The sequence below is a fragment of the Elgaria multicarinata genome, chromosome 2, assembly GCF_023053635.1.
Source record: "Elgaria multicarinata webbii isolate HBS135686 ecotype San Diego chromosome 2, rElgMul1.1.pri, whole genome shotgun sequence".
Lineage (NCBI taxonomy): Eukaryota > Metazoa > Chordata > Lepidosauria > Squamata > Anguidae > Elgaria > Elgaria multicarinata.
The window spans coordinates 2,063,211-2,078,264 of NC_086172.1; the positions used below are offsets into that span (position 1 = coordinate 2,063,211).

General features: G+C 43.6%; 1 protein-coding gene across 1 annotated transcript in view; it reads right to left on the reverse strand.

Annotated features, from left to right (window-relative positions):
- Nucleotides 1–14,795, reverse strand: part of OPN5 (opsin 5) — a 49,596-nt gene extending 34,801 nt beyond the window's left edge. The window contains exon 1 of the mRNA XM_063115847.1: nucleotides 14,657–14,795. Coding sequence (XP_062971917.1) covers nucleotides 14,657–14,795 — 139 coding nt within the window. The remainder of the gene's footprint in view (nucleotides 1–14,656) is intronic.
- Between the last annotated feature and the right edge of the window lie 259 nt (nucleotides 14,796–15,054).

Here is a 15,054-nt window from a genome sequence, read left to right on the forward strand (position 1 = left end):
TTGAATGAAATAATTAAGTCCCACCAGGGAGCCCTTTAATGAGACGTCCTACCCTCTCATGGCGTCCAGCTCCGCCCCCCTGAAGAGTGAGGTTGAATGGGCCTTAAGAAGCATTGCTAATAACAAGGCAGCAGGAGATGACGGTATCCCAGCTGAACTGTTTAAAATCTTGCAAGATGATGTTGTCAAGGTAATGCATGCCATATGCCAGCAAATTTGGAAAACACAAGAACGGCCATCAGATTGGAAAAAATCAACTTATATCCCCATACCAAAAAAGGGAAACACTAAAGAATGTTCAAACTATTGGAGAGTGGCACTTATTTCACAGGTGAAATAAGGTAATACTCAAGATCCTTCAAGGTAGACTCCAGCAATTCATGGAGCGAGAATTGCCAGATGTACAAGCTGGGTTTAGAAAAGGCAGAGGAACTAGAGACCAAATTGCCAATATCCGCTGGATAAAACTTGATGTTGTGCAGACTTCTACTGTTACTTTCTACTGTTAGTTTTTCCCTACCCTGTGCCTGCTTACCCTACCCTGTACCTGTTTGCATTCTCTTCCCCTCCTTATTGTTTTACTATGATTTTATTAGATTGTAAGCCTATGCGGCAGGGTCTTGCTATTTACTGTTTTACTCTGTACAGCACCATGTACATTGATGGTGCTATATAAATAAATAAATAATAATAATAATAATAATAATAATAATAATGGAGAAAGCCAGGGAGTTCCATAAAAACATCCATTTCTGTTTTATTGACTATTCTAAAGCCTTTGACTGTGTGGATCATAACAAATTGTGGCAAGTTCTTGGTGGTATGGGGATACCAAGTCATCTTGTCTGCCTCCTGAGGAATCTGTATAACAACCAAGTAGCAATGGAACACACCACGGAACAACGGACTGGTTTAAGATTGGGAAAGCAGTACGGCAGGGTTGTATACTCTCACCCTACCTAGTCAACTTGTACGCAGAACACATCACGCAATGTGCTGGGCTTGATGGAGTTAAAATCGCAGGAAGAAACATTAACAATCTCAGATATGCAGATAATAACACTTCGATGGCTGAAAGCGAGGAGGAGCTGAGGGGCCTTATGACAAAAGTGAAAGAAGAAAGTGCAAAAGCTGGGTTGCAGTTAAACCTCAAAAAAACCAAGATTATGGCAACCAGCTTGATTGGTAACTGGCAAATAGAGGGAGAAAACGTGGAGGCAGTGACAGACTTTGTATTTCTGGGCGCAAAGATTACTGCAGACGCTGACTGCAGCCAGGAAATCAGAAGACATTTACTTCTTGGGAGGAGAGCAATGACAAATCTTGATAAAATAGTGAAGAGCAGAGACACCACACTGACAACAAAGATCCGCATAGTTAAAGCAATGGTATTCCCCATAGTAACCTATGGCTGCGAGAGCTGGACCATAAGGAAGACTGAGCGAAGGAAGATAGATGCTTTTGAACTGTGGTGTTGGAGGAAAATTCTGAGAGTGCCTTGGACTGCAAGAAGATTTATTTTTTTATTTATTTATTTATTACATTTTTATACCGCCCAACAGCCGAAGCTCTCTGGGCGGTTCACAAAAATTAAAACCATCATAAAACAACCAACAGATTAAAAGCACAAATACAAAATACAGTATAAAAAGCACAACCAGGATAAAACCATGCAGCAAAATTGATATAAGATTAAAATACAGAGTTAGAACAGTAAAAATTAAATTTAAGTTAAAAGTAAGTGTTAAAATACTGAGAGAATAAAAAGGTCTTCAGCTGGCGAAGAAAGGAGTACAGTGTAGGCGCCAGGCGAACCTCTCTGGGGAGCTCATTCCACAACCGGGGTGCCACAGTGGAGAAAGCCCTCTTTCTAGATCAAACCAGTCCATACTCCAGGAAATAAAGCCAGACTGCTCACTTGAGGGAATGATACTAAAGGCAAAACTGAAGTACTTTGGCCACGTAATGAGAAGACAGGATACCCTGGAGAAGAGGCTGATGCTAGGGAAAGTGGAAGGCAAAAGGAAGAGGGGCCGACCAAGGGCAAGATGGATGGATGATATTCTGGAGGTGACAGACTTGACCTTGGGGGAGCTAGGGGTGGCAACAACCGACAGAAAGCTCTGGCGTGGGCTGGTCCATGAAGTCACGACGAGTTGGAAGCGACTGAATGAATAAACAACAACAACAACATATTATGAAGTTAGTTAAAAACATCCATCTTTAAGAAACCGTGCCGGAATCCAACTATTTTCCAGAACAGAGAAAGAGGCACATTCCAGTGAGTTCCCTCTCCCCCTTGCAGCTCCCACATCCAAAATCTGCTCCAGAGGGTTCCACAAGCTCTGGATCAGATTAAGGCAGTCATAGGGATTTACCAAGAAGAGGGGGAATCATTGAAAATTTTAACCCTTCCCATTCTGTGGATGGAAGCTTTCTGTTGGCACAGGAAAACCAGAAGGAATACTTCACATGATCAATGAGCTTTGAACACAATCAGTATAATTAGGCTAGCAGTCTACTTAAAAAACAAAATTAGAACTCCAAGGTTGAAATAGAAAGGGAACTGATGGAATTAGAAGAAGAAATTCAGACTAAGTTTTCTATTCTATTCTATTCTATTCTATTCTATTCTATTATATTATATTATATTATATATACACACACACACACACACACTAGGGGTGTGCACGGACCCCCCGCTCCGCTTCACTTGCAGATCCGCGATTTTCGGAGCGGTCCGCTTCGCCCCGCCCCCGCTCCGCCCACTTCCGCTCCGCTCCACTCGGAGCTCCGGATCCGGATCGGAGCTCCGTTTTCCCCCCCATAGGCTTGCATTGAAAGCTAAAAAATTATACAACTTTTTTTCTGTTCAAGTTAGAAACCTCATGTTTGGCACCATGACACCTCATGGGGGTATACACACGCACGCCAAGTTTCAAAGCAATCCCATCATCCCCTGATTTTGGGGGAATTTTTGAAAATCGGGCACCCCATTCACACCCCTTTCCATAGCTCCGTCAATTTGCACATTAGAAACCTCAAACTCAGCACCATGATAGCTTATCCATGTGTCCACATGGACGCCAAGTTTCAAGGCAATCCCATCATCCCCTGATTTTTGGGGAATTTTTGAAAATCGGGCACCCCATTCACACCCCTTTCCATAGCTCCGTCAATTTTGCACGTTAAAAAAACCCCTCAAACTCACCACCGTGACAGCTTATCCAGGGATACATACGCCGCACGCCGAGACTCAAGGCAGTCCCATCATCCCCTGTTTTTTGGCGGGGCTTAAACCTGCAAAATTTGGAACTTCCAAAACTCCAAGTGAGCGCAGGAAGGACTTCTCCCCTGAGTCAAAGCCACACACGCACAACATCCCTGCGAGGTGGGCAGGGGAGGAGGGAGGGAAGGCAGGCAGGCATGCAGCTGGCATTTCTGGGGGCATAAGGAAGTGAGCCAAAGATAAGCCAGTAATGCAAATAAAATGGAATAAATAAACAAATAAACGAAGGAGGGGTGGAATTAAAAGCAGCAGTGTTGCTGAATAAACAACAAGAAGAACTTTTTTAAAAAAGGCTATATCTGTCTTTTACCAGTAATAGGGGGACGTGCCCAGGGGAGAGGGAAGCAGCTGCCAGTTCAACTCAAGACAGCCATTGCTTCGCCAAGAACTCTGAGAAGTAAACGCTCACTTCAACTCATAATAGGCATCGCTCCACCACTAAGAAGTAAACGCTCACTTCGACTCATGATAGGCATTGCTCCACCGTTTTACTCTCTTTGGAAGGCTCTAATGGCCTTCCAGTGCAGGAGAGAGTGGGGGCACGTCCACGATGAGATGCCCTAGGGGAGCTCATCCCCTTGCACCACATCTTTTCAGTTGTTCCCCAAAGTTAGGGTGGGTAGCAGTGCTGTGTTTCTATCTCTTATTCTTGGCTTAGTATATGATTTCAGGTTGTGTTTGTGCATTTGGTGGGGCTACTGTGTTAAAAAACACTGGGAAAAGTCCGTTCAGATGAAGAAAGAGAAGTTTCCCAGAATCCCAAGTTACCCGTTTTGCCTATGCCCTCCTCTAACTTTGGGATCATGTGATCATGACCAGGAGCTGACTCTGCCCCTCAGCCCTTTGAAAAAGGTATTTTTCCTGCCGATTTTTTAAAAAATTCTAGCGCACGACCCGCACCACGCAGAGAGGTGAGAGTAGTCTCAAAATGACCCCCATCCACGACTGTCTAAGCACAAGAATTTTCAGAACGATAGCTTAAACCCCCCCCCCAGTTATCCCCGATTGTTTTCTGCAATGCAATCCTATGGGCGAAAACCTCTGTTTGACCCGCGCTGTCCCTGTTTGTAATGTTTGTTGACCCGATTTTTAAAAAAATATAGCACGCAACCCGCACGATGCAGAGAGGTGAGAGTAGTCTCAAAATGACCCCCATCCACGACTCTCTGTGCACAAGAATTTCCAGAACAATAGCTTCAAAAACAACCTAGTTATGCGCGATTATTTCCCGCAATGCAATCCTATGGCGAAATGTTTTCAAGATGGCGACCGGAGCGCTCCGCCTGAACTAGGAGCTCCGAAAAATGGTCGCTTCTCTTCGCCTTGCTTCTAGAGGTCTGCGGTCCACTTCTACTCCGCCTCTGGGTAAGGCGGAGCAGGCCAATCCGCTACTGCTTCTCCGCTCCTAATCGGAGCGGAGCACATGCCTAATATACACACACACACACAAACACAACAAATAACATCAACTAACTAATGAATGATTTGGCGAAGGTCTGTTCCCACCCACCCCAAAATTAGCAAACAAACCTCTGTCTATACTTCTCCATGCAGATGATGCAGTGCTATTATCACAGATGTGTATCTGTTTAAGATGTCTTTTAAGAGCTTTAAACTGTTTTTGTAAAAATGAACTATTGACTATCAGCTATGCTAACTCCAAGTTTATGGTCTTCTTGAGAAGGGTAAAGCATGAGTGGAAGATCAATGATCACCCTATTGAACAAGTCACATTTTTCAGATATTTGGGTATTTTATTTCACTCTTCCAGTTTACAGTGCACACAAATTAAAAATGCAATTGAAAATGCTCAAAAGGAGTATTAAGGTGCTCCTGCAATTTCTTCTATGTGAAAGGAGGCCAGTTTCTTCCCTCAGCCATTCAAGTATTCCAGGCTAAGGTTATCTCCCAAAGGCTATATGGATACCAACTCTGTGTATATAAAAGCTTTGCCCTATTTGAAATCGTACTAAGTTCTTCTGCACCACACTTTAAAAAGGATGCAGACAAGCTGGAGGGGGTTCAGAGGAAGGCAAAGTTGTCACAGAGAGGAGAGCCAGGATCAATTCTCGATTATCCCAGAGTGCAGGATACAGACTAATGGGCTCAAGTTACAGGAAGGCAGATTCCAGCTGGACGTCATGAAAAACTTGGAACCAATTATGAAGGGAGGTTGTGGTCTCTCCCACACTAGAGGCATTCAAGAGACAGCTGGACAGCCATCTGTCAGGGATGCTTTAGGGTGGATTCCTGCACAGAGCAGTGGGTTGGACTAAATGGCCTTATAGGCACCTTCTAACTCTACTATTCTATGAGTCCCATGCTGTGTCCCAAATGCATGCATGTGCTTAGAGATGGGGCAAATCTCCCTGGAGGTGCACACATGGATTCTTAAGATCCATTATTGGCTAAAGGTGATTTTCTTCCCAGTGGGCCTGGCTCCTATGACATTAATTGATGCATGGCAGACAAATTGGATATCCGTGCTTTATGAGAAACTCCAAAATTTGGGCTTCACACACAGTAACCTAATAGCTTTGGGTTACGCAAAAGCCCAAAAGCTAATTCCACAACATATCTGGGATGCAGAGTTCCAAACTCATTTTAGTAGTGTCTCTAACCATTCTGATTATAAAGACAATGGAAGGGCATTTCTGCCTGCAAATTATCTGTCCCAATATTCAGGAAAGCTTTTACCCTGGCAAGATATAATATATTACTTTTCACCTTACTGGACAGAAGGTTTAGAGGGAAGACATATCATGAACGGGCATGGCCCTGTGGGTCGGGAGAAGTAGAAGCAGCCCCTCACCAAAGACTCCTGAGCAAACTTAGCAGTCATGGAATATGAGTAGAGTTTCATTTAAGGATCAGTAACTGGTTAAAAGCAGAGAGTAGGAATAAATGGTCAATTCTGACAAACAGGGATCTGAATTGGGACTAATTCTTTTCAACTTGTTCATAAACGATCTGGAATTAGGAATGAGCAGTGAAGTGGCCAAGTTGGAGAGGTTAAAACAAAAAGGGATTGTGAGGAGCTCCAAAAGGATCTCTCCCAACTGGGAGAAGGAGCATCCAAATAGCAAATGTGGTTCACTGTAAGCAAGTTTAAAGTGGGCCAAAAAAATACCAGGATAACCTGATGGGATCTGACCAACCATGGGGTTGTAGTGGACAGCTTCATGAAAATGTCCACCCAGTGTGCAGCTGCTGTAAAGAAGGCAAACTCCCTGTTAGGCATTATTAGAAAAGGAATTGAGAATAAAACTGTTGGTATCATACTGCCTTTATACAAATCTATGGTGCAGCCACACTTAGAATACTGTGTACAGTTTTGGTCACCACACCCAAAGGGTATTGTTCAGTTGGAAAAAGTGCAGTAAAGGACAACTAAAATGATCAATGGCTAGAGCAACTCTCCTATGGGGGAAGATTACAACAGCTGGCATTGTTTAGCTTGGAAAAGAGGAGGGTAACGGGAGACAGATAAGAGGTATACGAAATGAAGTCTGGTGTGGAGAATGTGAACATGGAGACATTTTTCTCCCTCTCATAATACTAGAGCCTGGGGTCATCCCATGAAGCTGATTGGTGGGAGATTCAGGACAGATAAAAGGAAGTATTTCTTCACACAGTGCATAATTAAACTTTGGAATTGGCTACCACAATTTGTATAGCTGTCCTACATGGGACCAGGGCTTCTGATGTTATCTTCACCTCTGGAAAAGAGGTTTGGCATTTTTGGAAATGAGAGTCAATGGCTTGCATTTAAGGATTTTTAACTGCAGCTCTTAATAACATAATTATGGAGGCTATCAGGACAAATTCTGCTATAAATGTCTAAAAAGTATTTGTATATTAGGGCTGTGCACGGACCCCCCAATCCGCTTCTCTTCCAGATTCACAACTTCTGGATCAGGTCCACTCCGCTCCGCAGTGATCCGCTTATGGTCTGCTTTGCTTCACTGCGCAGCTCCGGATCGGAGCTCCGTTTCCCCCCCCCATAGACTTGCATTGAAATCCAAATGCCTATTTTTTTTCTGTTAATGTTAGAAACCTCAAAATTGGCACCATGAGACCTTATCCATGTATACACATTCATGCCAAGCCTCAAGCAAATCCAAGCATCCCCTGATTTTTTGGGAATTTTTGAAAATCCGACACCCCATTTCCAGAAATGGGATTTACTCTGACATTTTTACAGATACAAACTTGAAAGTGGGTGTCCTCACAGATGCCATCTAGATCCACATTCATGGCAAGCTTCAAGCAAATCCCATTATCCCCTGATTTTTGGCGGGTTTTTTTCTCCCTTTTAACTCACCCCAATTCAAATCCCATGCTGGAACTCCTTCAGTTTTCAAGTTAGAAACCTCAAATTAGGCACTATGACAGCTTATCTGTGTATATATACATGCATGCCAAACCTCAAGCAAATCCAAGCATCCCCTGATTTGGGGGGGATTTTTGAAAATCTGACACCCCACTTTCAGAAATGGGATTTATTATGACATTTTTACAGATACAAACTTGGAAGTGGACACCCTCACAGATGCCATCTAGATCGACATTTATGGCAAGCTTCAAGCAAATCCCATCATCCCCTGATTTTTGGCGATTTCCCCCCCCCCTTTTAACTCACCCCAATTCAAATCCCATGCTAGAACTCCCATCAGTTTTCACATTAGAAACCTCAAAATTGCCACCATAACAGCTTATCCATGTATCCACCTTCATGCCTAGTTGGAAGGAAATCGGAGCCTCCACTGATTTGGGGGAATATATGAAAAATCCCCCACAAAGAACAGTATGCCCATAAGGAAACCATACCTGCCCATAGGGATCCATTGCAAACTGCTTGCCCATAGCAATCAATAGCACAGATGATTTGGGGGAATCAAGATTTTTTTTTCTAAATAAGGATCTTTATCTCAGGTGAAACACTTCCAAAAATACACACACACACCCCAAGAGCGTGCAATGCAGCTGCCTTTTATCACACGGAAGGATACCCTCCCTGAGTCAAAGCAAGACATGCACAAACCATCCCTGCGAGGTGAGCACAGAGGAGGACAGGCAGCACTGGGAGCAAGCATGTCAGAGGCTTGCGGGGTTGAACCACAAAGCCCATCATGTGGTACATCTCCCAGGCACCAGACAAGCAGAGAGGCAGGCAGAGATGTACGACTATGCCATAGATCTATGGGGAAGTAAGTCCCAGCAGATACCCCAAAACAACAGCACCCAGGAGGAGGCGGGAAGGCAGGCATGCAGCAGACATTTCTGGGGGCAAAAGGAAGTGAGCCAAGGATTGTTTCAAAGCCAGTAATGCAAACCGTCCCTGTGAGGTGGGAGCAGCACAGAGAGATGCCTTTTCTTTTGCATCCCATAACTAGGGGACTAGGAGGATAAGAGTAAAGCTTTGTGATCCTTGCTTCAGAGTTGATTGACTGCACTGTGATCACAACCATTAATAATGTTAATAATAGCAGTACTAATTAATACTAATAGTAATAAGAATAAGAATAACAACCACAACAATAAGGAACCACAATGAAAGACTGCCTGACTTCACTGAAGAGGGAAAGCCAGGAGAGCTTGGGCTATGGGGTGTATATGTAATAAATAAATAAATAAACAAACAAAGGAGGGGTGGAATTAAAAGCAGTAGTGAATTAAAAGCAGTAGTTTTAAAAAAAAGCTATGTCTGTCTTTTACCAGTAAGAGGAAAGTGGACGTGCCCAGGGGGAGGGGGAACTCTGCCCATTTGACAGTCTTTAAGAAGCTTACTTGCACTTCAACTCATGACAGGCATAGCTTATTTATTTATTTATTTATTTATTACATTTTTATACCGCCCAATAGCCGAAGCTCTCTGGGCGGTTCACAAAAATTAAAACCACAGTAAAACAACCAACAGGTTAAAACACAATTATGAAATACAATATAAAAAGCGCAACCAGGATAAAAACCACACAGCAAAGTTGATATAAGATTAAAATACAGAGTTAAAACAGTAAAATTTAAATTTAAGTTAAAATTAAGTGTTAAAATACTGAGTGAATAAAAAGGTCTTATTAGCTTCTCCACTGGTTAACCTTTGGAGGGTTCTGTTTACCCTCCAAGGGCAGGAGTGTGCACTGGACACGTCCACATGTCCTAGGGGAGCTAATCCCCTTGCACCACATCTATTCAGTTGTTCAACAAGGTTAGGGTGGGTAGCAGTGCTGTGTTTCCTATCTGTTATTTATTTGCTTAGTATATGATTTCAGGTTGTGTTTGTGCATTTGGTGGGGCTACTATTTTAAAAAACACTGGGAAAAGTCCGTTCAGAGACTAAGAAAGAAAAGTTTCCCAGTATCCCAAGTTACTAAGTATCCCATTTTGCTTATCTCCCCCTCCAACTTTGGGATTGGAGGATGCTTCATCAGGTGATCATGATTTGGAGTTGAATCTGCCTCTCAGCACTTCAAAAAAAGATACCTCTCCCACTTTTTTTTACCCTATTTTTAAAAAAATTATAGCAAGCAAACTGCAGCACGCAAAGTGCTGAAAATAGGCAAAAACGACCCCCACCCACGACTATCTAAGCACAGCGAGTTTCAAATAGGTAGCTTTAAAAACAAAAAAGTTATGCACTAATCTTTTCCGCCAGGAAATTATCCAAAATGGCAGGCAGAGCGCTCCACGAAAAGAGGAGCGATCCGCTTATGGTCACTTCTCTTCGCCATGCTTCTCCAGCCCCCCGATCTGCTTCTCCTCCACCTGTAGCGGAGGCAGATCACCCTGGTTCGCTTTTGCTTCTCTGACCTGAAGAAAAGCGGATCACAGCCCTATTGTATATCTTGCAAGAGAGGTCTTTTTATATTGCAGAAAATTGCTCCATCAATTTTCATTCTTTCTTTGTGAGAATTTCCCTTCTAGAACAAAATCTCTCAGTAGAATGCCGTTATGTGGTTAGAAATAGAAACAACAACCCTCCTAAAAAAATTACCTCAGCAGAGATCAGTACTTCAGCACAGCTACTTGGAAGTGTCCATTCATGTGGGGACACAGTTCACTGTTGTTCCGTCTCTGGCACACATTCAGTATTGGCAGGCCATACTGAATGTGCCGGAACAAGGACAACAGTGATAAGATAGCACCTTAGGCCTTTCTAAGGAACTTCTTGATACTGGCTAACCATGTCAAGTATGCGCTGACGCAAGAGCCACAGAGAGAACAATATAGCACAGAGGGCACCATAAACATGCGTTTCCTTAAATCCTTATATGGTATATTCATGCTGTATACACACTAACAAACACCTTATGCGCACGAGGTAGCCAGCAACTAACATGATGTCACCAACAACCAATCATAGCTTGTGAACAAGGAATGTAACCAAGTAGCTCTTAATAAAACCAGGACGAGGTAACCTGAGAGGGATGCCTCCCCTTCATACAGTTTGGACTCCTTGCTCGTTATTTACCACACATTCAACACTTGAAAGTGAGAGGATTGCCCCCCTCCCTTTTCGATACACTTGCTCTTTTGTCTCATTTCCCCATTTTTGGTGCTTCTGAATTGCACTATTCAATCCTCCTTTCCCCCCACCCCTGATCCTTCACAACTTTATGCAAATTTGCTTATATCCAGCCTCGACTTGTCAGTTTGCTTGTATGTTATCTAATCCACTTAAGCACTTCCTTTGACAGCTGAAACATACAAGGAAATTGACCAGCAACGACTACACATATCGGACAGCTGTAACTGCGCACTTGCAAAAGACGAACAAAATAGTACTAATGCTAACCAAAAAAAAATATTACAACTCCATCTGCCCACCAAAACCAAAAAAAGTTTAAAAGGTGGTGAATGTGTGATGGTCCTTCCAAAGTGCTGTTTCAGCATAAGTGGAAGGGTAGAGCATGGGAGAGATGGCAAACCATGGGATTTTTTGCTGATTCGGCAACCCACAATAAAATTTCAAATACTTGAAAGGTTGTCATGCAGAGGAGGGCCAGGATCGCTTCTCGATCCTCCCAGAGTGCAGGACACGGAATAATGGGCTCAAGGTACAGAAAGCCACATTCCAGCTGGACATCAGGAAAAACTTCCTGACTGTTAGAGCAGTACTACAATGGAATCAGTTACCTAGGGAGGTTGTGGGCTCTCCCACACTGGAGGCATTCAAGAGGCAACTGGACAACCATCTGTCAGGGAAGCTTTAAGGTGGATTCCTGCATTGAACAGGAGGGATTGGACTCGATGGGCTTATAGGCCCCTTCCAGCTCTACTATTCTATGATTCTATGCTGTCCCAGGTGCAGACGACATAACAACTCAACATAGGCCAGGTTTGGACAATGAGCGGGGAACAATGCAGCATTGGTTGTTTCCCCTGCGCCCAAGTGTGCCAGACATGCAACTGAGACTCGTAATTACTTATACTGCATTGCAGGTTGCCATATTGTCTGAACCCAGTGCACAATATGGCCATAGTGATTTTTCACGCATGCTGCACCCCCTACTACATGACATCAGTGTAGGGTGGGTGAAAAGTCACTTCAGCTGCACCATGTGCCAGGTTTGGATGACAAAGCAACCCACAACGAAGTGCGGGAAATTAGGTAATCCCAGTTGCACAACCAGCACGTACGAGGGCCAGGGAAACAACTGGTGCTGCATCGTTTACCCCACTGATCATCCAAACTCAGCCATTAAGGGTAGATAGTGCAAACTACAGCTATGATATTGCTAATTGGGACCAGGCATTTTGCTTGTGTTGAAATAGTTCCACTGGCTTCCAGTCTTTTTCCCAATCCAAACCAGAGCACTAGTGCTGACCGTTCATGTCTTGAGACCAGGCTATATATTGAACTGCTTCTCTCCAAATGAGCATACCATGTGTTGCCCTTCCAGAGGTCCTGCCTCTGCCATCTGAGATGTGGCAAACAGCAACTTAGGAGAAGGCTTTCTTATAGAGTACTTTTAGGGTACACAGAGGAGGGCCAGGATCTGTTCTCGTTCATCCCAGAGTGCAGGACACAGAATAATCAGCTGAAGTTACAGGAAGCCAGGTTCCAACTGGACATCAGGAAAAACTTCCTGACTGCCAGAGCCTATAGACAATGGAACCAATTACCTAGGGAGGTTGTGGGCTCTCCCACACTAGAGGCATTCAAGGGACAGCTGGAAAGTCATCTGTCAGGGATACTTTAAAGTGGATTCCGGCATTGATGGCCTTATAGGCCCTTTCCAACTCTACTATTCTATGATTCTATGTAAATAATAAATAGATATATAGATGCCTTGGATTGAATGGAGCAATGTTCAGGCATGGGATGTGTGTGGTGATACCAGACATGGTAATTAGACCACTCCTGAAGAAGCCTAACCTGGACCCGGAGGATGTTAGCAACTACAGGCTAATATCCCCTTCCTGGGCAAGGTGCTTGAGCGGGTGGTTGCAGGACAACTCCAGGCACTCTTGAATGAAACGGATTATCCAGATCCATTTCAATCGGGTTTCAGGCCTGGTTTTGGAACGGAAACTGCCTTGGTTGCCCTGTGGGATGACCTCTGTCGGGAGAGAGACAGGGGGAGTGCGACCTTATTGGTTCTCCTGGACCTCTCAGTGGCTTTCAATACCGTCGAACATGGTATCCTTCTGGAGCTGGGAGTTGGAGGTACTGCGTTGCAGTGGTTCCACTCCTACTTGGATGGCCAATTCCAGAAGGTGGTGCTGGGGGATTATTGCTCTGTGCCGTGGCTCCTAAGCCATGGGGTTCCACAGGGCTCTATCTTATCCCCTATGCTGTTTAACATATACATGAAGCCACTGGGGGAGGTTATCCAGAGATGTGGACTGAGGTGTCATCAATATGTGGATGATACCCAGCTCTACCTTTCCTTTTCATCAAACCCAGGTGAGGTAGTGGTTGTTCTGAACCAGTGCCTGGGCATGGTAATGGACTGGATGAGGGCTAATAAACTGAGACTCAATCCAGACAAGATGGAGGTACTGTTAGCGGGTGGTTCATCTGTCTGGCGAGGTGATGTTTGCCCTTTCCTGGACGGGGTTGCACTCTCCCTAAAGGATCGGGTCCGTAGTCTGGGGGTGCTCTTGGATCCAGAACTGTCACTTGAGGCACAGGTGAACTCAGTGGCAGAGAGCACCTTTTATCAGTTTAGGCTGATATACCAACTGCACCCTTATCTGGACGGAGATAGCTTAGCTACAGTTATCCATGCTCTGATAACCTCTCGTTTGGATTACTGCAATGCGTTATACGTGGGGCTGCCTTTGAAAACAGTCCGGAAACTTCAACTGGTACAAAACAGGGCAGCACGGTTACTAACAGGGATTGGCCGACGAGACCACATCACGCCAGTCCTTTTCCAGCTTCACTGGCTGCCAGTCCAGGTCTGGGCGCGATTCAAAGTGCTGGTATTAACATTTAAAGCTCTAAACGGCTTGGGGCCAGGCTATCTGAAGGAACGCCTCCTCCTGTATGTACCTGCCCGGACCCTAAGGTCATCCTCAGGGGTCCTTCTCCGTGAGCCCCTGCCAAAGAAAGTGAGGCAGGTGGCTACCAGGAGGAGGGCTTTCTCTGCTGTGGCACCCCGGCTGTGGAATGAGCACCCTAAGGAGCTTCGCTTGGCACCTACATTATATGCTTTTAGATGCCAGGTGAAGACCTTTTTATTCTCCCAGCATTTTAACAGTCTATAAATAAATTTTTACTTGGTGTTTTAAATTTGTAATTTTGCATTGCTGCTGTTTTTATCTGGTTGAGCTTTTATATTGTATTTTATATTATGGTTTTATACTGTTGTTTTACACTTTGAATGTTTTTAATTTTTGTGAACCGCCCAGAGAGCTCTGGCTTTGGGCGGTATAGAAATGTAATAAATAAATAAATAAATAATGAGACAATAGCTCAGCAGAGTTCCAGAGAGCTAGGATTTCATTTGAAATTGGCTGACAGCTGTTATGTGTGCAGAATTAATATGCAAGTACATTTCAGGCAATGTGTCAGATAATACATTATGACTCCATTCAGAATACATTTTGGAATCACTGTGTTCATCTAGGAACAGAATATGTGGCTATTTTGACACTGGCAATGCTAGGATAGTTTGCATTTTCCCATTTAAAAATATTCCTCTTTTAAAAAAAATTCCCCTTACTTCTAATATATTTCCCCTCAGTCTATGAACATTTATCACAACTCAATCCCAACAACAACTATTATCCAACAACACTTTATTTTCAGTGTTACTGAAAATTCAGTGTTTTCACTGTATTTTCAGATGACTGTGTAGAAGATATCCAGAGATAGCACAATACTGCAGGCTCACTGGAAGAATGTGTGAAACTTACCAATTAGCAGTAAGTAAAATCCAGCTACTATGTCAGCTTCTTTTGAGAGTTTTGATGCAAACGGGTCTTCATTTTGCTGATAGTGAGGACGGTACTCATCTTTAGTTGAGAAATTTTGCCTTGAGTCCATTCCTGTCATACAGTGATTAGGATCTGAGTAGCAAAATAATATTTATTGGATCATACCAGGCACAGTGTTCAAAATATTTTTAAAAAAGCTTATTCACCCTATTATTATTATTATTATTATTATTATTATTATTATTATTATTATTATTATTTATTTATTTATTTATATAGCACCATCAATGTACATGGTTAAGGCATTTGTGAACACAAGAGGAGGGGGAGCACACTGGCCCTCCAGCATTGCTTCCGTTGCCCTGCAGTGATTGTCC